The sequence below is a fragment of the Pseudorca crassidens genome, chromosome 11, assembly GCF_039906515.1.
Source record: "Pseudorca crassidens isolate mPseCra1 chromosome 11, mPseCra1.hap1, whole genome shotgun sequence".
Taxonomy (NCBI): domain Eukaryota; kingdom Metazoa; phylum Chordata; class Mammalia; order Artiodactyla; family Delphinidae; genus Pseudorca; species Pseudorca crassidens.
The window spans coordinates 8,745,833-8,767,316 of NC_090306.1; the positions used below are offsets into that span (position 1 = coordinate 8,745,833).

The 21,484-nt window shown below is 46.6% G+C and overlaps 1 protein-coding gene and 1 long non-coding RNA gene across 5 annotated transcripts in view; one reads left to right on the forward strand and one right to left on the reverse strand.

The window, feature by feature from the left end:
* Positions 1–225: 225 nt before the first annotated feature.
* Positions 226–5,261, reverse strand: LOC137202766 (uncharacterized). Its single transcript, XR_010932775.1, has 3 exons — positions 4,687–5,261; positions 3,458–3,552; positions 226–389 (listed from the first exon to the last, which is right to left on the reverse strand). It is a non-coding gene; the product is annotated as an uncharacterized lncRNA (long non-coding RNA).
* A 412-nt stretch (positions 5,262–5,673) lies between these two features.
* Positions 5,674–21,484, forward strand: part of ETV6 (ETS variant transcription factor 6) — a 237,924-nt gene continuing 222,113 nt past the window's right edge. For 3 of the 4 annotated variants that reach the window (XM_067695705.1, XM_067695703.1, XM_067695704.1), the window contains exon 1: positions 5,675–5,931. Coding sequence is in view for 2 of the 4 variants with exons in the window: in XM_067695703.1 (XP_067551804.1) it covers positions 5,899–5,931 (33 nt within the window). In the remaining 2 variants the exon portion in view is untranslated. Of the gene's footprint in view, positions 5,932–21,484 lie in introns of all 4 variants that reach the window. The other variant, XM_067695706.1, reaches the window with a different exon arrangement.

The window sequence follows — 21,484 nt, forward strand, 5'->3', positions numbered from 1 at the left end:
GTCTTCTTTGGATAAGCAGAAACATTTCTCCTCTTCTTTCCCACCCCACCAGTTATGACAGATCCTTTTTACAGAAGCATGCCCATTAGGTTAAGGAATTCTGATTTGGCAGAGATATGTGGATGGTGTTTTTTTGTGGGTTTTTTTTTTTTTTTGCAGTTTATATTTTTTAAATGTTATTATTTTCATTGTAAAAACATAACATTATACTACAATAATGGCCATGTTTTTTAATTAAGCACATCCACTTCCACATGGTTCTTAACTTCATTCTTCCCCACTTCTCGCCACTCCTCATCACTCTTTTGAGGATAAAGACTAGACATTCAGGTTCCTCTTCCAGTTTGTATGTAGAAAGTCACAAGAGACCATAATTCATTCCCTAACACCTAAAACAAACCAGATAATCTACATAATTATAATTTAAAAAACCATCAGAGAGATGAGAGCACAAAGAAACCTAAGTGAATTAAGTTTCAGAAAATGACAATCCTTCAAATGAAAGAAAAGATCCACAGTTGTTCTCACCCCTGACTGAAGTATAGGACTCCACCATAGATGATGGCAAGGAGAAATCAGCCTGACTTTTAACAAATTTTAATGGCCGTGGGTGGGCTTATATGACAAATTAGAATCCAGGGGAATCACAGGCACAGAGTGCAACTATACTACCTCACTATTCCTTCCCATTGATATTCACTAACTACTGGGATAGGGCCATAAACAGAAGGGCAGGGAAGAAGAGCTGAGAGACGCTCTCAGAGACACACTGGGCTTTTAGTTAAGAAAGACTTGTAGAGGGTGGGAGAGCTGAGAGAAAACCCATGGCACTCCAGGCCTTCAGCTAAGAAAAATTGAGGGTCAGGGCAGGAGAGAAGGGAGAGCCTGCCTGAAGGCTTGATAGCTAATGAAGACATCAAGCAAGGCAGAACAGCTGAGATAACAGCTCTAAGACAGTATTTGCTTATAGGAAAAGTTCTGATCTTGCCTTCAAAATATTTGAAACCTGTGGTGAACTGAATCAAACTGAAAAATTACAACAAAGCCCACATCTAGCTCAATGATAGATTATAGCTACTCAGCTCCAATTCTAGTGGTCTTACAGGAGAATGTGTGTGGCCCTTTTCGGAGGAAAATATTTAATTCATTGTCTACTGTATTTTTACAGAAAATGTATGTAGTTTTACATAAAATGTCCAGCATAGAGTAAAAAATAGCAAGACACACACACAAAAGAGCAAGAAAATGTAACTCACGGTCAAGTAAGGAAACCAACTGAAGTTAAGCAAGAAAACCTCACATTTGAGAATTATCACATTATAACAAAAATGCTAAAGGACTTTAAAAAAAAAAGGTAGAACCCATAAATAAAGATATGAGCAACTTCAGAAAAGTGATGGAGAATATTAAAAAATGGAAATGCTAAAAATACAGTATCAGAAGTAAAGAACTTGACAGGCTTAACAGTAAGTTGGACAATAACGGAGGAAAAAAACTTGGAAAAGAGATAAATAGAAATCATCCAAATTGAAAGTCAAAAAGAAAAAATGATAAATACAATAGAGTATTTGGGTCTATTGAACAATGTCAGTTGGTCTAACACTTGTATCATTGCAGGAAAAAAAAAAAGGAGTAGAAAGAATGGGCAGAAAACAATATTCAAAGAGATAACAGATCAGAATTTTCCAAAACTGACGAAAGATACCAACTTATAGGTCCAAGAACTGTAGCCAACATCAAGAAGAATAAATACAAACAAACCAAAAAAACCCCACATGTAGGCACATCCTAGTCACAATTCTGAAAACCAAGTTTAGAGACCAGGTCTTAATGACAGCCAGAGAAAAAAAGACATTACACACAGGGAGCTAAAATATGAACTACAAATGACTCTTAAAAATAATGGAGACAGAGATGGAATGAAATGTTTAAAGTGCCAAAAGGAAAAAAAATATCTGTCAACCTAAAATTTTATACACAGTTGAAAATTATCCTTCAAAAATGAATGTGAAATAAAGACATTCTGACACAAAGAAAGCTGAGAGACTTTATCTCCAACAAGAAATGCCAAAGAAGTTCTTGAGGCCAAACAGAAATGATACTAGATCTACAAGAGGGAATAAGAAAGTACCAGAAAGGATAAATAGCTGGACAGATTAAAAAGAGACATATTTTAGTACCTTCATTATACACACATATTTACAATATTAAAAAAAAAATCAAAACCCCCTACAGTGTATGGTGGGTTTTGTAACAGAGGTAGAAATAAAATATAGGACAATATCATAAAGGATGGGAGAGGGATAAATGAAATTATGCTGTTGTAAGTTTCTTATATATTTATGAGATAGAATAATATTATTTGAAGATAGACTGTGGTAATTAAAGACGCAAATTGTAATTTCTAGAGCAACCACTATATTTAATGTAAAAAAGAAACACTAGAAAGACCATCTAGGAATTTAAATGGAATATGAAAAAAAATACCTAATTACCCCAAAGAAGTCAGGAAACAAGGAATAGAGAAACACCTGACAAATGGGAATGAGTGAATGAAAACAACTTCCCTTAACTACTATTACTGAGTGGTTTTGGAAATTAGTTTTGCTACAGACTTTATCAAGTCTGTTTTTCATGAATTAAACCTAAAACTACAAGGCAAAATATAGCTATATGTGGAGCTTATACTGCAGTTAAATCATTTCGACACAATTAACATTGTTTGAATCACAAATAATATAAAGCTGCTTTATACATTTCCTATATGGTCAAAAGTTAAGACAAGAAGCAAGATGTCCATTCTAACACACATTTGCAGCAGTTCTATTTTCTGAACTCAAACTACAGTTCCAGCAGTGGTTTTTGGATTTTGATGCAAGTGAAAAGGATATTTTCATATTTAAAATCCACTTCACTGTGCAGTTGAGGCACTTCTACCTAACTTTCAATTGGAAGTGATTAATCTGCAATGTAATGACACGCTAAAGGGGAAATATCAAGAGAATTTATAGAATTCCAATAAAATTGTATAAATGCCTTATAAGCAATAAGTATGCTCAAGTGAAACCATATGCTCATGGATTGATACATTTGGCAGTATCCTATCTGGATGAACAGATACTTCCAAATGAAATACGTAAAATCTCATGACAGATCACCATTAGCAGATAAACATTTGCAGTCAATTTTGATGATAGAGAACATTTAGTTTAAACTGGGGTGTAACTAAGTGAAATGTTATCCCCCTTAAAAAAAAAAAAGAGTTCCATTCCTTTCATTGTTAGACCTGTATTACAACTCTTATTATTACACCTTATATTTTGTCAATAAAAACAAAACTGTAGATATTTGTTTTCTCTATTGCTATATAAGTATCTACATATTCTCAATTTTGTCTCTTGGGGCACAAAGCCTAAAATATTCACTACTGGGCCCTTTGCAGAAAGAAATCACCAACCCCTGGCTAAATGCAATGTCTTCCACAGCTGCTACTGCGTAGTTTGCTTTGGAACCACACACAGTCTCCTTTACACGCCACTTTTGTTGAGTCACCTGGAGAAGGTAACGAGGAGATAGAACAAAGTTGAGAGTTAATTCAGTCCTGAGGTTAAATAATGGTAGCTAACGTTGATTGAGCAGATAAAGTATATAATAAGAACTCAGGTAATTCATCACTTTGTACATATTTGCTCATTTAATAAATACTCACAGGAATCTTAGGAGATAGGTAATATTCCCCACCCCATTTTACCCAAGCTGAGAGAGTGAGTTGCCAAAGATCATGCTGATAAGTAAGGGATGTAGAGGTTTACAGGACTTAACCCAGCAATGGGACATCAGAACCAACGCCTGCAACACCAGCCGAAGGATCAAAAGTAGACGCGTGTGTGTGGGTTGAGGTGGGAGCAGCAGGTGGTCCAGGGCAGAAGAGCTGGTGTGGACATGAGCGCTCTTGGGAAGGACAGGACTACCAAGTGACATGGACTGCTGAGGTCCTCGGAGACTCACAAAATCCCATTATTCCCACCATCCCAGCAATAGGACTCTTTTCCCATTCCAACCCCTTTAATAAATTCTGGTTCAGAGTGTTCTTCGAATGACCGTGTGAATAAGTCTGAACACAATTTATTATGTGGAGAGATGAAGGCAAGTGGGTAGGAAAAATCCGTGGAATGGGGAGGGTCTGGGAAATCTGTCCTGGTTTATCTGTATATACTATAGACACACATTATACATATGTATTTATATATTTGTAATTTAATACACATCCACACATTAAAGCCGTACGTATTAGCAGGGTTTAGAATTTAAACACAAGTATAATGTTCTCAACCTTCTGCAGTGGACACTTCAGAGCATTTTCAGAGACTATAAATAACAATAAAAATCATAGAGTGATCAGACTGCACGTACTCAAGGCTAGAACCTTCAGCCCGACAGGATTTAACCTCCTCTCAATTGTTTTTCCAACCAAATATTCCTCCCCCGGTAGGTTCCCGGGGTCGTCCCATCCGCCAATGATGGTTTCAGAGAAGCAGTCCTGGGGAGGGGTATTATCTCCAGGAACACGTCCTGTCAACTTTGCAGTCGAGTCACCTATTTCGGTTGGTAGCGGCCGCTATTGCTTTAAAAAGACAGAGGATTTCGAAACAGGGAGGAAGGGGGGGTCAGGAAAAGGAACTCAACTGCCTTTGATAACCTCCCAACAGCCTTTCCTTCTCCAGGACGCGTGCTCGGCTGGGGCAGCGCCCGCATCCCCGGCCTGGCGGGCGCGCGCCTCCTCTTTTCCGGGCGCCCACCTTCGCGGGGAATCCCCCGCGGCCAGGCTGGGCTTCTGCCGGCGGCCGCCCCGCTTTGTCTCCGACGTCGCGCTCCGCGACTCGCTCGCTCGCTAGCTCGCCCCTTTACCCCGGTGCGGGCTGTAACCCGATCTCCCATTTCCTGGTGGATTCTCTTAAAGAGGCCGCGGTCGAGAAGCAGAACAAAGGCTATTGTTTTACTTCCTCCTTCGGATTCCGCGTCCTTACCGGAATGTCCCTTCCTATATAATTATTTTCATTGCGTCTGCGCTCGGCGGGGGGTGGGGAAACCCTGTGCCTTTCAATGTATCCAAGAGACGGAGCTAGGGGAGGGGAGGCGTTTAATAAAACCTGTTCTGAGGTTTCTGGGGCCCCGATGGAACGTTTCTCGGCGTGTCTTCCGCGAGCCAGGCGGCGGCCCAGCGGAGCCTAGGACGCCCCGCGCCAGGCCGGCGGGGGCCGCGCCGCCCGCCTAGTTAGCAGCCGCGGCCTCGCGCGGCCCCGCTCCCCGGGATCCTCCGCCCGCGCCCCCGCCGCCGCCCCTCCCCCACCCCGGCCCGGCTTTTATTTCTCCGATGCGGGGCTGTAACCCGATCTTTTATTTCCTGGTGGCTCCTTTAAGAGGCAGAGCTCAGTGCTGGGAATTCACGTCAGTTTCTGCACTGAAACTCTCAAGATCAATGAGCAAAGAGCTTTCTCAGTTCTGCCTTTCAGTTTCTCTCTTCCAGGAAGGAAAACATTCGAGAGAGAGAGCGAGGGAGAGCGGCGGGAGGGCGGGGGGCGGGGGCGCCGGCCCGGGTGGGAGGAGAGAGCGGGAGGCCGGCCGGGCTGCGTCCCGGGTCGCCGCGCCGCACCGCGACCTGCAGACCCCGCCGCCGCGCCGCCCGGCTCCCACGCCCCCGCCGCCCCGCGCGGCGACTCCGCCGGCGCCCGCCCCGCCCCGCGCGCTCGCGGCCCCCCGGGGCGGCCGCCGGGAGAGATGCTGCAAGAAACTTCTTAAATGACCGCGTCCGGCCGGCTGTGGAGCGTTTCTGGGTTGGGGAGAGGAAAGGAAAGTGGAAAAAAACTGAGAACTTCCTGATCTCTCTCGCTGTGAGACATGTCTGAGACTCCTGCTCAGTGTAGCATTAAGGTAAAGATCTTCTCCCCCTCCCTCTCCGGGGTGGAAAACCTTGAGCTGCACCGGCCCGGCCAGTCGTACTGGGCTCTTCAGTTGTGAGGGGACTGTTGCAGTCGCTCTGTTCGCAGGAAATTATTTGGGGCGCCGGGGAAGGAGACGCGGCTCGCGGCGGCAGCGTACCCTTTAGTGTAACCTTGCTGCTCCCCCCCTCCCGCCGAGCGCCCTGTCGGCTCCTGCGCCCTCACCTCACCCCTTTGCTTTTTGACAATGAAATGCCAGTCACCGTCGGTCTGGAGGAGCCCGAGTGGTCTCCAGGACTGTAAAACACCCCCGTAATTAGTGCGCCTTTAAAAAAACCTGGTCCCTATTCGTACTCCCAACATGTGACCGAAATGGAACTTTTGTTCCCGAGGGGTGGTCTCCTTAGAAAAAAAAGTTCTCCGGCTCCATTGGGATTGGAATCATTTCTTTTTTTTTAAGGGCTCACAGAGTCGGATCAGACAGATTCCCCCCACCCCCGCATTGTAATTGCAAGCGCTTGTCGGAGAGACAGTCGTGGTGTCAGCTTTTCCTGGGCATTGCACAATGAATTTCTTTTCTTTCTTTTTTTTCCCCCTTTAAACCAAGGTGAATAAAGTCGCTGAATGGTTATTTTACTCTGATGCATATGAACGCTGAGCAATCCCAAAGTAGAAAACTCCCTTGTTGCAGAGAGGGAGAATTACCTAAGTGACCAGACAAAATGACCTTCCCAGTTTGACAGTGCAGAGAGGAGAGCTAAGAGTAGAAATCTCCCAGCTTTCTGGCCATGGTTTTCAGTATTGTAAATGCAAGATGGTGAAGGATGTTTGCAAACACAGCATTTACCTTCCAAGTAGTTGTGTGTGTACATTTATATATATGTGTGTCTATAAAGGCTAGTGGTGTTGCGGTTTGTTGCTTCTAGAAAGTTGTAAAGTTTGCCACCGTGAGGAGGCAGACTGATTTGTCCATCTCCCCCAATTATTTTGCCCGTCCTTGCATTTGGTGTGCACTTCCATTTCACTGTTCCATCAGTACCCAGATGGAAAAGCCTTTTGCTTCTGTGAGACGCTGAAGCTCCTGAAGTTTGTGGCTTGGCCCATTAACTGTTCATTGAGGGAACCCTGCAGAGACAATGCACAAGTAACCAGTTTTCTTCATCTATGGAGAATTCGAGAAACCTTTCCTGCTTTAACACGGCGTTTCCATAGGATCTGTTTAGAGGAAACTATTTTCTCATGTTTGCTTATTAGGGTTTCATAATTATACTCAGGTGTTAGTGTTTCTTATCAGGCAAGATTCTCATGGGGTTTGAATTAGGGCTAATGTGAACTGAAAAGGTGGGTTGGGTTTCTTTGTTTTTGCCTCGCAAAAAAATGCCCGGTGGAACTTTCGGGTTTCTGTGTTTGTACATATCTGGGGATAGCAGTATGTCTGCGGTAGCAGGGGAGTGTCAGAGTAAAGATGTTAGGTAGGTTTATACTTCAAAACCAATTTCTTTTGCTGTATAAATTTGATTCTACGAGTTCAGGAAAATCCTACGGTATGCCTGATCTAATTTATCTGACACTACATAACACAAACAGAGGTACCTAAATACTAGGGTATGAAATCAGTAAATTGTATTTAGCTCTATGGCAATAAATCTGACCTGGGGAGAACCTGGACCAACTATGAGATAGTGATTTTAGGGTGAAAACAACAAAAAACAAGCCTTTCTGTGACTTTTCTCGGTGTCTCTTCTAAAGAGACTGCATGTGCCCCCTGTTCTGAGGGGCTTATGTCTGGGTGCTGCAGGTGCTCACCTTATTGTACCCCAGTGGGAGGCCACAGCAGCCCTTTCCTTACACACATGGATGGAATCATTCCTAAACCCAGACAGCACAGTGTCTTACCTGTGACATAAAACTTGCAGCCGTAGTTTGTATATCATTTTTTTCCTTATTGTTTACCCCGCAGTTCTTTTCGGGAGCCTCTTTTCTCACTCTGTATTTCTCTGTAATTAGATTTAATGGTCTTCACTAGTAATGAAAGTATCGCTTTTATTTTGGATTGCTCTTTATGGAACCAGAATATGACTGTTTGCTTGGACTGTGCATATGTTTAAATGCACATATGTGAAGTGCGTTTTTCCACAGAGTTTGTTTAGTTTGCAACGTTCCAGTAAGAAGCGCCGGAGATCAAGGACTGGGCTTATTCTAGCTTGTCTGAAAATGCTCTGGTGATATGTGCGGTGTTTCCCTCAGTCCTTGGGATGTGGTACAGTGACTGCATAATAAAAGATGTTTGCTGGGAACCCACAAGAACTGGGATTTTTTTCTACAGTCCAGTAAACAATAAAGTTTTCTGTGGAGCAGAGAATGAGTGTCAGGAGCTTTCAAGGATGACCTGATGGCTCTGATATCCTGAGGACATGTGACACGGAAGGCTCTCTGTGTGGAGAGATTTCCTTCACTCCTCCTGTCTACTCCTGAAACCTTCCTCCCTGGCTCTCATTCCTTACAAGCAGCTGGTCAGCAGGCAGTAAATTCCTCAGCAGCTGGTGTGATGGAGCACAGAGGAGCCTGACCAGAGGCAGCCACAGAGGGAAGTACTCTGTTTACTTCTGTGCTAGAAAAGAGTAGTGTACGATTTCGGTGGAATTTCCAGGGTGAAAGTTTCTGAATCAGTGACATCTTTGTATCACTTTCATGGTGGTGGTTGCCGATGAGTGCCTGATATTGGCTTTTGTATTTCTTTTGCACTTTATAAGCATGTTCCCGGCACCGCAGGGAAGTTAATATCAGACACATGTTTATAGCAGAAGACAGGTTGACCAGCCCAAGGTCACCCAAACTATGGCTGCGCCCCACTGTTTGTCTGCACTGGGCGCCCTCATCGTGAGAGATTAAATGCTTCCATTCCTGACCATTTGGGGTTGTTTCAATGTAAGGACGGGGTCACCTAACTCTGTAAAAAGTCAAATTATTTTTTTCGGAGGATCGTGTGGCTGACTGCTGGGTACGGGAGAAAGGAAGAGGCTACCTTTTCCATCATCAGCCTTCACCTTCAAGTCACCTGTTCAGTTTTAACTTCAGCCAAGTTGCAGTGGAAAGTAACTATGGCCCAGCAGACACAGCCCTGCGTAAGGCTGGCTGGGCGGCCGGCTAGAACTATCCAGGATAGTACAGAGAAATAGTTGCGTAACATCCCTGGCCCCTCCTTTCCCTGCCCTCCGTACTGGTTGGCTTTTTTAGCGGAATGCAATCTCTATTTTGCTGCTTTCTGGGAGTCTCTGGGTTTCCCCTCCTGGGCTCTGAGCTCCTTGGGTTTAGTGGCGATTATCTTTGCGTCCTGGTGCCCACCTTGGCACCTGGCTCAGAAATGTGTGTCAGTAATGTTTGCTGACTTGCAGTGAAGCATGGAAGGAGGTCAGTACCCTTTCCGCTCTCTGTCCTGTGTGCTCGGAGTGACTTAACACTTCACCCACAGGCTAGCATACAGTGGTTACTAGGGCCACTCTGCTGTCACAGGGAGGCCTAGAGCACTCCCTTGGGTGTCTGCCTAAAAATTATTACTGGTAGAATTTTGGCCTAATAATAATGTTTTCTTATTTTGATAACATTTTCAAAAACTGCTTTTGTGTCTCAACAAACAACAATATGGAACTGGGTAAAAGATACGAGACAGGGGCTTGAGGAATCACTGGAGAAGGTTCAGATTAGCAGGCTTCTAAGTTTTCCCCAGGGTCTTCAGCAAGTGAATCAGGGAACTTTGAGAATCTAAGAGCTGAGAGACTATAAAGATCACCTGGGCCAACGTCTGATTTTATTTTATTTTTTTGCTGTGTTGGGTCTTCGTTGCTGCGCACGGGCTTTCTCTAGTTGCGGTGAGCGGGGGCTACTCTCCATTGCGGGGCGCGGGCTTCTTACTGCAGTGGCTTCTCTTGTTGCGGAGCGCGGGCTCTAGGGGCACGGGCTTAGTTGCTCCGCGTCATGTGGGATCTTCCTGGACCAGGGCTTGAACCCATGTCGCCTGTATTGGCAGGCGGATTCTTATTTATTTATTTATTTATTTATGGTTTCGCTGGGTCTTCGTTGCTGTGTGCGGGCTTTCTCTAGCTGCGGTGAGCGGGGTCTACTCTTTGTTACACTGTGCGGGCTTCTCATTGCAGTGGCTTCTCTTGTGGCAGAGCACAGGCTCTAGGCCTGCGGGCTTCAGTAGTTGTGGCACGTGGGCTCCAGTAGTTGTGGCTCGCAGGCTCTAGAGCACAGGCTCAGTAGTTGTGGCGCGCGGGCTCAGTTGCTCCGCGGCATGTGGGATCTTCCCAGACCAGGGATCGAATCCGTGTCCCCTGCATTGGCAGGCAGATTCTTAACCACTGCACCAACCAGGGAAGCCCGGCAGGAGGATTCTTAACCACTGCGCCACTAGGGAAGTCCCTACAACGTCTGATTTTTATGGAGAGGAGGTCCACACAGCTAAATTGTTTGCTTCAGCTGATCGGTGACTGAGCCAGGTTTAGAGCAACGCAGACCCCCTGGTTCTCAGGCCCCTGTCCCTCACTGGGCTGGGTTCACGGTGCATCCCTATAAGAGGCCAAGGAGATTCGATACAACAGGCTGCACACTCTCTAGCACTTCCCAGCTTGGTCCGTTTTAATCGAAAGCCAGCTGGTATGAGGGCACAGAGGTACGTGCCAAGGAAGATGGTGTGTGTGGGAGCCCTGGGTCCAGAGGGTATATTGTTAGATGTGAGAAGAGGAAGGAGTAGGAGGGGGGGATGAGGGAAGAAGGGCTTCATGGACTTGTATTTGCACCACCATCTACAGCAATACATTTTTTGTATTCTGGTAAAAAGCATGTAGCATTAAATTTACCATCTTAACCATTTTTAAGGGTACAGTTCAGTCGTGTTGTCTGTTCACGTTGTTGTGCAACTGATCTCTAGAACTTTTTCATCTTGCAACACTGAAACTCTATACTCGCTCAACACCCATTTCCCCTCTCCCCTTCTCCCAGCCCTCCGTAACCACCTTCCTATTTTCTTTCTGATTTTGACTACTTTAAATAGTTCATATGAGTGGAATCATACTTTCTTTACTTCACTTAGCATAATGGCCTGGAGGCTCATCTATGTTGCAGTATGTGACAGGATTTCCTTTTTTCAAGGCTGCGTAATATTCCATTTTATGTATATGCCATATTTTCTTTATCCATTCATCTGTTGATGGACATTTGGGTTACTCTCATCTCACAGGTGTTGTATCTCACAGGTGTTGTGAATACTGCGGCGGTGAACATGGCTGTACAAATGCCTCTTTGAGATCCTGCTTTGAGTTCTTTGGATTTATCCCCAAAGATGGGATGGTGGGGTGCAGTGGTACTTTTTTATACCATGTGAGGGACTGGTACTTCTGTTTGGGGCTGAGGGTGCTGGACCTGTTAGCAGGGCCTTTTCTGAGGAATCCTTGAGGGGGCCCTAGGCTCAACTGTACACCTTAATTTATACACAGTAGGCTCTGCATCAGCTAAAAACATGGCAGCTGGTCCTAGGGAAGTAGCTTACCTCTTTAGCATAGGTAAGTGAAGGGAAGAAACACCCCAAATACGGGCACCAGAGGAAGGTGGAACTAAAACAAATTCTGGGCATCTGAGTTGAGCACACTGAGGCAGGCTGGGGGCAGGTGGGGAGGGCGTGTGAGGACCATCTTGAAGAGCAGGTGCGTTCTGTTACGGATGTTGAAAAGTTGCCCTGTGGTGTGGATCTCCCGGCTGAGGGAATCAGCGCCAAACGAAGCCCCCTAGGGTGTGGGGTGTACAAACGAAGTATTTGTCTCTGTGAATGCTACTTCAGGAGACGCACGGATGGTGGTTTTCTGGCAGAGTCCTTCACTGCCGCATTTGTTGTAGAAACCAGTCTCTGTGTGGATGCGTTGAATAGCACGAGTGTAAGTTGACGCAGGGTTCCCACGCCAGAAGGGGCCCAGCTTAAAGACCAGTCGCTGCCAAGCCTAGTATTTGGAGAGAGAAAGGGTAAAGTTAGTGAGAAGTTAGAACGATAGCCTGTTAAAAAACAAACACATTTTCATTGATTTTTGAACATACAGGAACCAGCCTAATAGAGCGTGGCTTTCCAGGGTGTCTCAGGCTGAGCCTCCGTGCGAACAGGCAGAAATGACTTGTGTCCACACCATCAGCTGGTGAGAAATGAGGGCTGCCGTGTGCTGGAGACGGTACCTTCCGCATCGAAATAGTACCATCAGTATGTTGCTTGCTCTGTGAATTTTCTTGATCACCCTTTCTTTTTAGATAGTGAAAGTATACAGTTCAGCCTGGTCTTTGGCTAACTGACCTTGAATTTGGGGAGTATGTGGGGTGGTGACAAGGAAGGTATTAGCCTGTGTTTGTTAGGTGTGGAGCCCCAGATGAGCTAATTGCTTACTCAGGCCTGTGGACTAAGCGTATGGGAAACTGTGGAACACCTGCGTTTGGGAGCCTTGTAAGGTCTGGGTAATTAAAGGGGTTTGTGTGCTGCGTTGGTGGTCATCCTGCATCATCACCACCATCGTTTATTGGATACTGCTGTGTGCTGGTCCTTGGGCTAAGCGTTTTATCTGCATTATCTCGTTTGCTCTTTACTACTCCCTCCGGGATGCAGGTTTTCTCCCTGTTTTGCAAAGGAGGAGCCTGAAGCCCATAGCTGTGAAGCGATGTATTGGTCTGAGATCTTCCAGGCTGTACTCTGGCCCGAGCTTCACCGAGTCTACATCTCGGGACTACAGTTCCAAAGCACTTTCTCTCCTGACCCAAGACGCAAGGACAGCCACCTTTATGAAGAAAGTTAGGAAACCCAGAGTAATGGGGCTGTGGGGGAGCTTCCCACAGGCCAAGATGAGAGGTGGGAATTGAGCCGGCAGAGATGCTCCTTCCCTCTCTGGGTGGGTGCCCCCTAACCGGCCCTCTCGTGGCAGGGTAGCCAGATGGTCACGTCGCACCACCCACCTTGGAATGGACGTCCAGATCTCCCATTTGTACACCAACCCCTGATGTTCTCTAGTGATACTTTGTCTGTGGGTGGGTTCATTTGTGCCCTTTTCATGTTTTTCTCAGAAATCTTTTCCCTCTCTGCCTCGCTCTGCTTTCCCCCAGTGTCTCCTTACCCCATCATCAGGTGATCAGGTGGGTGACAGGCCAGGGCCGTGTTGTCTCATCCTGTCCACCCTCGGAGCTAGACACCTTGGTCACACCCTGGTCAGTCTCTCTCCTTCCACTGCTTTTTTTTTTTTTCAATTTCAAACTTTTTACACAATCCACGAATGCAATGCTTTTTAACCATCCCTCATGTCCATCTGAAGATACTGTGTGATTTCTAGGAATCTATTTGATGTCTCTTCAGGTGTTCCCTGATTTCCCCCCCCCACCAAAGGAATCATCTTTTTTCTTAATAAATTTATTTATTTATTTTTGACTGCCTTGGGTCTTTGTTGCTACACGTGGGCTTTCTCTAGTTGTGGCGAGCGGGGGCTACTCTTCGTTGCGGTGCGCGGGCTTCTCATTGCGGTGGCTTCTCTTTGTTTCGGAGCACGGTCTCTAGGTGCGCAGGCTTCAGTAGTTGTGGCATGTGGGCTCAGTAGTAGGGGCTCGCGGGCTTAGTTACTCCCCAGCATGTGGGATCTTCCTGGACCAGGGCTCAAACCTGTGTCCCCCTCATTGGCAGGATTCTTAAGCACTGCGCCACCAGGGAAGCCCTATCTTTTTTCTTGATAGCTTGATACCTGACCCTACTGGCCTTGTTCTAATTTCCCGAAATGAAGGGAGAATTTGGGCCCTCTGACTTTATACATTTGTGGATTTGAAGAGCTTTAATGAAGCCTGTCTTCAGAGCAGACATAGGGAAGGAAGCACACAGAGACATGGCGTGGAGGGAGTTAAGAAGAGACTAAGAAAGCCTAAGTCCTGATTCTCATGAAACAGATGAGGAAACTGGCCCGTGCAGCATTTAAATAGCCTGCTTGAGATCACAGTACTCTTCAAAGCTGAGCTGGAGTCAGAATCCAGGTGTTCTGTCCCGGGACCGTGTTCCACTCACACCAGGAAAACTGGCAAAAAGCAGACAAGACCTCAGAAAGCATAGCTTCACGGTGAGGACTCCTATCTAGAGAGTGAAACCCCTTTGTCTGGTACCACACAATGACCGACAGCATTAATGATCATCATTATGACCTTGTCCAAGTTGAAGACAAACTGTAAATTATGAGATTTAGGAAGTTAGGAAATAGTGTCATGCATTTTGGAAAGCTGTCCAGCGAAAATGGTTGGCATAGAAATAACGTTACGTTTTTAGAAGGCCACGCTTCAGCTATCTGGACGAATGACTTATAAAAATAATACCTTACTCCCCAAAGAAGACAGGAAAGAACTACCCAGTAAATCTGCACGCTCACCGGAGCTCGTGTGTTCCTCGGGGGTATTTTCCCTTTGTATGTGGGAGTCAGACACACGGAAAACGGTCTTATTTCCTGAATGACCTGGAAAGGGCGTGTGGCCCCGCTGGTGTGAGCACCGTGGGTGCGTACGCTCAGGGATGTGACTGTTGATCCCGTGTAGTTCCAGTCAGCGCTGCTTCCGAGTTTGATTTGCACTTTGTTCTGCCTGATGCTATTCATCGGTTCTTCTCTGTAACACTGATCTCCCTTAAGGGGGTGGTAGGTTCCCGAGAGGAGGAGAGCGGCCATTGCCACACCGTGAAGAGCTTCTAGGGGAAGGAAGGACGCTGTAGTAGACAGACCTGAGTGCGAATGCTGCTGCTTGAACTTGTTCATCTTAAGCTTGAACCTGTTGAGTCATCTGAAGTGGTAATAAAAACACCTGTCTTTGGGGGCCGTTGGCACTGCCTTACGTTGTTTTAAAAACACCCAAACTTAGTTATTCTCCCCCTTTATATATCCTCCCATCACAGGGATCTAGAAGGGGCGAGAGACTTTCTAGTCCTGTGCCTGCCTTATACCGTTGAGAAAATGGAGCTCAGAGATGTGACGGTATTGCTCGAGCTCCCGTGGCTGGTTTGTGGCACCGCCTGAACTGAACTCCAGGCCTTGCAGGTGGGCCAGCTCCCAGGCTGGGTTCTTCTCACCGTCGCCATGAGTTTCTCCCAGGGTTGGGGTCGCTCAGTCAGTGCTCAGCAGAGCCTCGCTTTTGACTTTCATTGAATACAGACCCCAGTAACAGGAGCAAGGAGCCAGCTGTAATTATGGTAGAAACAGATGCCTCTTGCATCTTCAAATTGTGAGGGCAGAGCTAGTAGGGTTCTGAATAAGTTTCCAGAGATGAAAGGAGAGGAAAAACCCCGAAGCCTGGAAGTACTGTGCAGGGCCTCTGATGGGCGTTATTACTCAGCCCTCAAGTATTCAAACCTATTCAGGGATCTGCCTGTTCATACAGTTGCTTATTATTTGTGACCGGGCCGAGACTCGAGAGGGAGCGTCCATTCTTCAGTCCGCTTCTGTGTGGCACGCAGCCCCGTGTCTGTCTGACCACAGAGCAGACACTGTTTGCCGTGGGCGGTGAATTTCCAGTTCCAAGCGTCAGGAGTGGATGGCTCTTCGTGGAGGTTTAGACGGAAGAGTTTGAAGAAGCCAAATTTGTAACTTTGGGGCATGAGGGAACCTTTGTTTTTAGTAAATGTGAAGAGGGGCGCTGAAGTATTTGTTAGCAGTCTTTTGCTGTGGACTTACAGTGCGTTCCTGCGTTTTCCTTTGATATCCATTTTAAATGAGAAGATGAAGTGGGGCCTGGAAAATAGCCCTTTTTGAGGAACAGTGGAGAGAATGTGCGCGGCCTCCGCCGCCGTCCCCAGAAGCAGGTGTGGGCACTTTTAGGCCGTTGAGGAAAGAGCTTAGGTCTGGAGAGCAACCGTTCCTCTCCCTTCGCCCTGGAAAACACAAGAGAACTTTGGTGATCTTTCTGCTCAGCTCTCTTGCAGCCCTCTCCGGTGGGTTATGATGAGGCCAGGTGGCTTCATCTTTCTGAAGATTTCTCTGTATCATGAGGTCACTAATCCCTGATTCTGTGACATACCCTATACACGAGGAAGCAGCAACCAAAGATGAGATACTGACTCTCAAGTATTTCCTGGAAGAAATGAGCTACAGATAGAAATCAGCATTGTAATTAAAAAAAAAAAAAAATCAACCCCCAAAGAACAGGCTTTCTGTCTCTGAAGTCACCCGTGTCCCTAACACCTCCCTGGGTCTCTGGGGAAAGTGTGGGTCTAGGTGTGCAGCGGTGGCCTTGCGTGTACCAGCCTGGCTGTGGTGTGGCCAGAACAGTGCTGGCATCCCTGACGAAGACTCCAGGTCAAGAGACAGTTTGGGACCAGTATTGTCTGAAGCCTAATAATTAGTACTCGGATAAATAGATCTGCCACTGGTGTAGCCAAGAGGAACCGTACCTGAGATGTTATAAAAGGGGAGCAGGCGTTTGCTGAGTACTTTTCTGGACTGCTTGGTGGAAGCTCAGACAGGGAAGGCAACTTCTTCCCATGTTACTTCCTTCCTTCATTGTTCTAGACCATATATCTTTCCCAGACACTATCTGTGACCGTCACGTCGGCCTCCTGCCAGAGCAGACCACGTGGTCGTGTCTCCTGACTCAGCCATCTGGTCCAGCGCTGTCTTTTCGTGTGTACGTTTGTGATCACAGGCCGGGCACCCGAGGGGACAGAAGTGAGTTCTCATTTCTTTGGGCCTCTGTGGGTGCTCTCGTGTCCAAACTGCTGCCCTGGAGTTGGCACATCTGGTTTTGGGAACTGGGCAATCTGAAAGATTGGCCCCCTCATGCATTTGGTAGCTGCCGTGTCCTCCTTTCGACTTGAGATCTGAAAAATCCGGGTCATGAGTTCACTTGACTGGTGCCTTGTTCTGTCGAGACCGTGGCTCTCCTCATGGTCTTGACAGTCGTGGCCAGTGATGGGTGGGGACGGCAGGTCAGGATCACTCTCACTCTGCACCTCTGCATCTGGCCTGTCTCCAAAGTGAGGTGCACTGGGTGGGAGAACTGTCACTTAAGGGTGAATTCTGAGTGGCCTAGGTCCCCAGTCTGGGTGAGTCTCCTCTTCTCCCGGCTGTGGAGATCTGAATGACCCAGTTTGGCTGACGACAGCTCAAGTCCCCTGGAAGGCTGCCAGCTCCATGTTTGACTCTGTGCCCCCGAGTCCTGCCCCGGGTCTGCTGACTTGAACACTTTAGGGTGAGTTGGGATGGGAGACCATACCCGTTGGGAAGGCAAGAGGCTTTGCCCTCAGACCCAAAGAAACAAAGCCTCTCTCCGAAGTTGGCATTCTGCTCTTGTGCACCTCTGAGGCTCTGTGCTCCTGGCGGGGCCGTGCGTGAGTGGTGAGGGCACGCTTCTCGGAAGCAAAAGTCAGCTGCAGGTCAGAAGCAGTTTTTGGATACGATGGAATCCTGGGGGAATGCTGGCGAGCACAGGAAGGCTGCAGTGGTGATCCTCTAATCTCTTTCAGCATGCTGTAAGGGGATCTTTAACTTTCACCCAGACGGGAGGGAGATGGGCACAGGGACCTAGGTGTTGGGTTACATCTCAAGTAGGGCACCTATTAGTATACCCGTCTTACGTGCTCCCACCCTCCCTGGCACCTTGGCTTTTTCTAAGCTCCCTACCCTAGAAAATGAATAAAGATCCACTGACATCAACGGCAGATTTATTTCTCATTTTCTGGGTGCAAGGTCGTGGGCTCTGCTTGGAGATGTGTGGGACGAGGCCTCGGAGGGAAAAGAACCTTAAAAATGCAAGAAAAGGCAGAAAGCCACGCACACCCCGCCGAAAGGCCCTGCCTGTTATTCCAGCAGAGGGACGAGCCGGGCCCCGGGGTGCAAGTCACTGTTAACCTTAGCCTGCTTTTCTGAGAATTTGTCTATCTCGAAAGATTTGGTGAAATGGCCAAGTGGAGCTTCTGTAAGGTAGGGGGATGCCTGCGCGTGCTTTCGTGGTCAGCCATGGCCTTGAACAGTCCCATTGAAGGGAACGATGGTTCTGGGTACGTTTCCATTTCAACTGTGGTATTTAAAGGTTTGCCATGGCGAGGGGTGTGGGTGGACGGGAGTATAGTCCTCTTGCCTCTTGGTTAGTTTTATCTAGGTTATAGGTGAAAATGAGTTCGCAACACCTCCTGTTTCTTATTTGGGTCCATTTAGGATGACCTGCAGAGCCTAGTTTGGGCAAATCTCGTTATCCTACCCGATGCACATGTTTGTGGACCGCCAGGCTACATGTCAGATGGATTATGAGGAAGGATCCACTTCACAGCTCTGGCCCCCATATTGGTGCTTGTGATTCTTCTTGGGGTCTTGTATATACTTAGGGTGCTTTTCTCTCTTAATCCTTCTGGGACGCCGCCTGGGGCTGTGTTGACAAGGTTGCGCCACTTTGGGGAAGTTTTGGCCTCACGCTTCCCCAGGTGGGGTCCAGCTGGCTGCACTTTGGGCAGTTGATGGTACTTAGAGCTTCAGGGGTTTCCATTTGCCAGAAAGGTAATCTCTCAGCTGGCCCTAGTGGCCGCAGGGCACACATGTTAGGCTTTGGGGGAAATTCACAATTTCAGCTTCGCTCTTTGTTCGCATCTTGTGTACATTAATGGCCTCATTATTGAAGTGCATTGAACTATTGCTCCACAATCCAAAGCCTGGAAAGTAGCTTCTTTGGGTCAGGGAAAGGTTTCTAAGTACAGTTATTGAAGGCTCAAGCTTAAAAACCAACACTGGAGGTTAGAAGTAGCGTGTTCTAGAGGGAACAGTGCGAGGGTAGCTGACACCAGGTCTTCCTGCACTATTTTTAGTTCTGGTCGGGACTGTATGGTGTGGCTTGTGCTTCCTTGGACATCATTCTGCTTTTATTCCAAGGGTTTGTTCTTGTGACTCTGTATATGTGCAGATGTATTGCATGCTCATAGGATCGTATGTCTCAGCAATTATGGCATAATCTGTTTTCCAGCGTATAGAGTGAAAGATTGCATGAAGCCCAGCCTTGTGGCAAAGAAACCCTACATGTAGATGTAAAAGATATCTCCTTGGAGGGCTGGCTTCCTGAGGGGCTATAAACGGATTGTTAAACAGCAATGCGAGGGGCTGTTAACAAGCTGTTTCTAAGAGCATCTCCCTGGTCTGCTCTGAAAAGGTAATGTGTACATATTGCAGCTATGAAACAGTTTGCCTGTGGTGCTTATATGTTGGTAGATTGTGTGTGTGTGTGTGTGTGTGGGGGGGGTATTTTCAGTGGTGAATGGACTGAAAAGATAATTTTTTTCATTGACGTATAGTTGATTTACAATATTGTGTTAGTTTCAGGTGTATAGCAAAGTGATTTGGTTATACATATATGTGTATATATCTATATTCTTTTCTCCAATTCTTTTCCATTACAGTTTATTACAAGGTATTGAATATAGTTCCCTGTGCTATACAGTAGAACCTTATTTATCTATTTATATCTAGTAGTGTGTATCTGTTAAATCTGTACTCCTAATTTATTCCTCACCCCCCTTCCCCTTTGGTAGCCATAAGTTTGTTTTATATGTCTGTGTGTCTGTTTCTGTTCTGTAAATTTTTCAGGAATTTGTATTATTTTTTAGATTCCACATATAAGTAATATCATATAACATTTGTCTTTATCTTTCTGACTGACTTCACGTAGTAAGATAATCTCTACGTCCGTCCGTGTTGCTGCAAATGGTATTATTTCATTCTTTTTTATCGCTGAGTAATATTCCACTGTATATATGTACCGCGTCTTCTTTATCCATTCATCTGCCGATGGACACTTAGGTTGCTTCCATGTCTCGGCTATTGTAAATAGTGCTGCTGTGAACGCTGGGGTGCATGTATCTTGAAAAGATCATTTTAAATGTTGTCTATTTGCTCCTGTGTCAATGTCCACTTTGTCCATTGGGCCGTGTTCTGGTTTAAATGAAGAGGTGTTTGGTCAGCACAGGGTATGGCTCACCCAGACTTCGAAAAGCTTTAGTATTTTATGATAACACCCTAAGTGCGTAATAGCTGCTTTAAGGATTTAGAATACTTGGATGAATAGGTGAATCACCTCCCCATAAGCAAACGAACATTCAAATTCTAAGTTCAGTGAAGCAGGGTTCCTTTTGTGTGTCTAGTCTTATTGGAACTTCTCTTCACATTCAGGTGACATAGCTGGAAATCGGTCCATGGCAGTTTGTGGTACTCTTGGGTTTTAATGAGAACTCTTTCTTGTTTCCAGGATGCCACGCTTCTACTGTGTTCGCAGCTGCTGTGTTGAAAAACAGGTGTCTCTTATAATCCCCTGCCCGGATCAGTTTGCTAGCCTGGCAGAGCCTTACTATTATCGTTTACTTCTTTATTTATTTTTGTCCCATGGAGGTTAGATAACTGCCAGGAGGTGCTGATGAGCAGGATTAATGGGATAGAAGACGGCAGCTCTCCTCGGTGGAGGTTTCTATTAAAAGAATCTGAGAGTCTCAGGGCGTAAAGATAGAGCTACAGAAAACCGTCCAGGATACGACTCACCGGAGAGAAGAGCCAAAAGGAGGGTAGTAATAATAGTTCTGCCAAGTCACCTCTCTCTCCTTCAAAGGCCAGTGTGGCCACAAAAGCCATCCAAGACGAGGGTGGGGAGTGAGGACCGTTCTCTGGTCCACGGGGCACCAACGGACTCATCCGTGGTTGCTTCTCCGGGCTTCTGGGTCCTGTGCGGCCCACACCCCATGTCTCTCAAACTGTTCTTTCTTCTCCATGCTGACTAACACTGTCTCCCTCTGGCCCCGGACTCTTCAGCTGTCTCCCACCTGATCTTCCTTCCTACACTCCCTGCTCCTTCCCAACCAGCCCAGAATGATTCTTGGCAAACAAGAAATTGATCACACCAGGCCCTTTCTGACACTGCAGTTCAGGATGAAACCCAGCTCTCTATCAGGGCATCGAGACCCTGGACAGGCTGCCGTTCTATCACTAGAATCATCTCCACCCTCCTGCCCCACGTTGTGGTCCAACCAATACCTGTCGTTCTCCCAAACCACGTTATGAACTTTTATGCCTGGAATCTTGCCCCGATCCTTCTTCTGCCTGGTAGCCAACTTGTCATCTGAATCCCGTCTCTTAAGCCTTCCCTGGTGCTGTCAGGCACAGCATCCTACAGCCTCGTTGAACTTGTCTCCGTTACTGGCAGCGATCCTGTTATAGTTTGCATGTGCCTCATCCTCTAGCTGGAGTCAGAATGCACCGAGAGCAAGAGGTTGATGGATTCGTTTTATATTTCCAACGTCCAGCTCAGTGCCCGGCACAGAGAAAGTCCAGTGTCCTTTAGTTGAACGGAATTTTTTAAATCAGCAAGTATTTATTAATCTTCTGTTAATGGGCTCGGTGGGCGCTAGGCTCTGTGCTACATTAAGAGAAGTGTAAGTTGAAAACCTTGCACAGTTGAAGTCCTGAGTAAATACCCCTTGAAGGTAGAGGGAGGAAGAAAGGGAGAGACCTCATTTCTGTTGCAGTGTCAGGACCGCA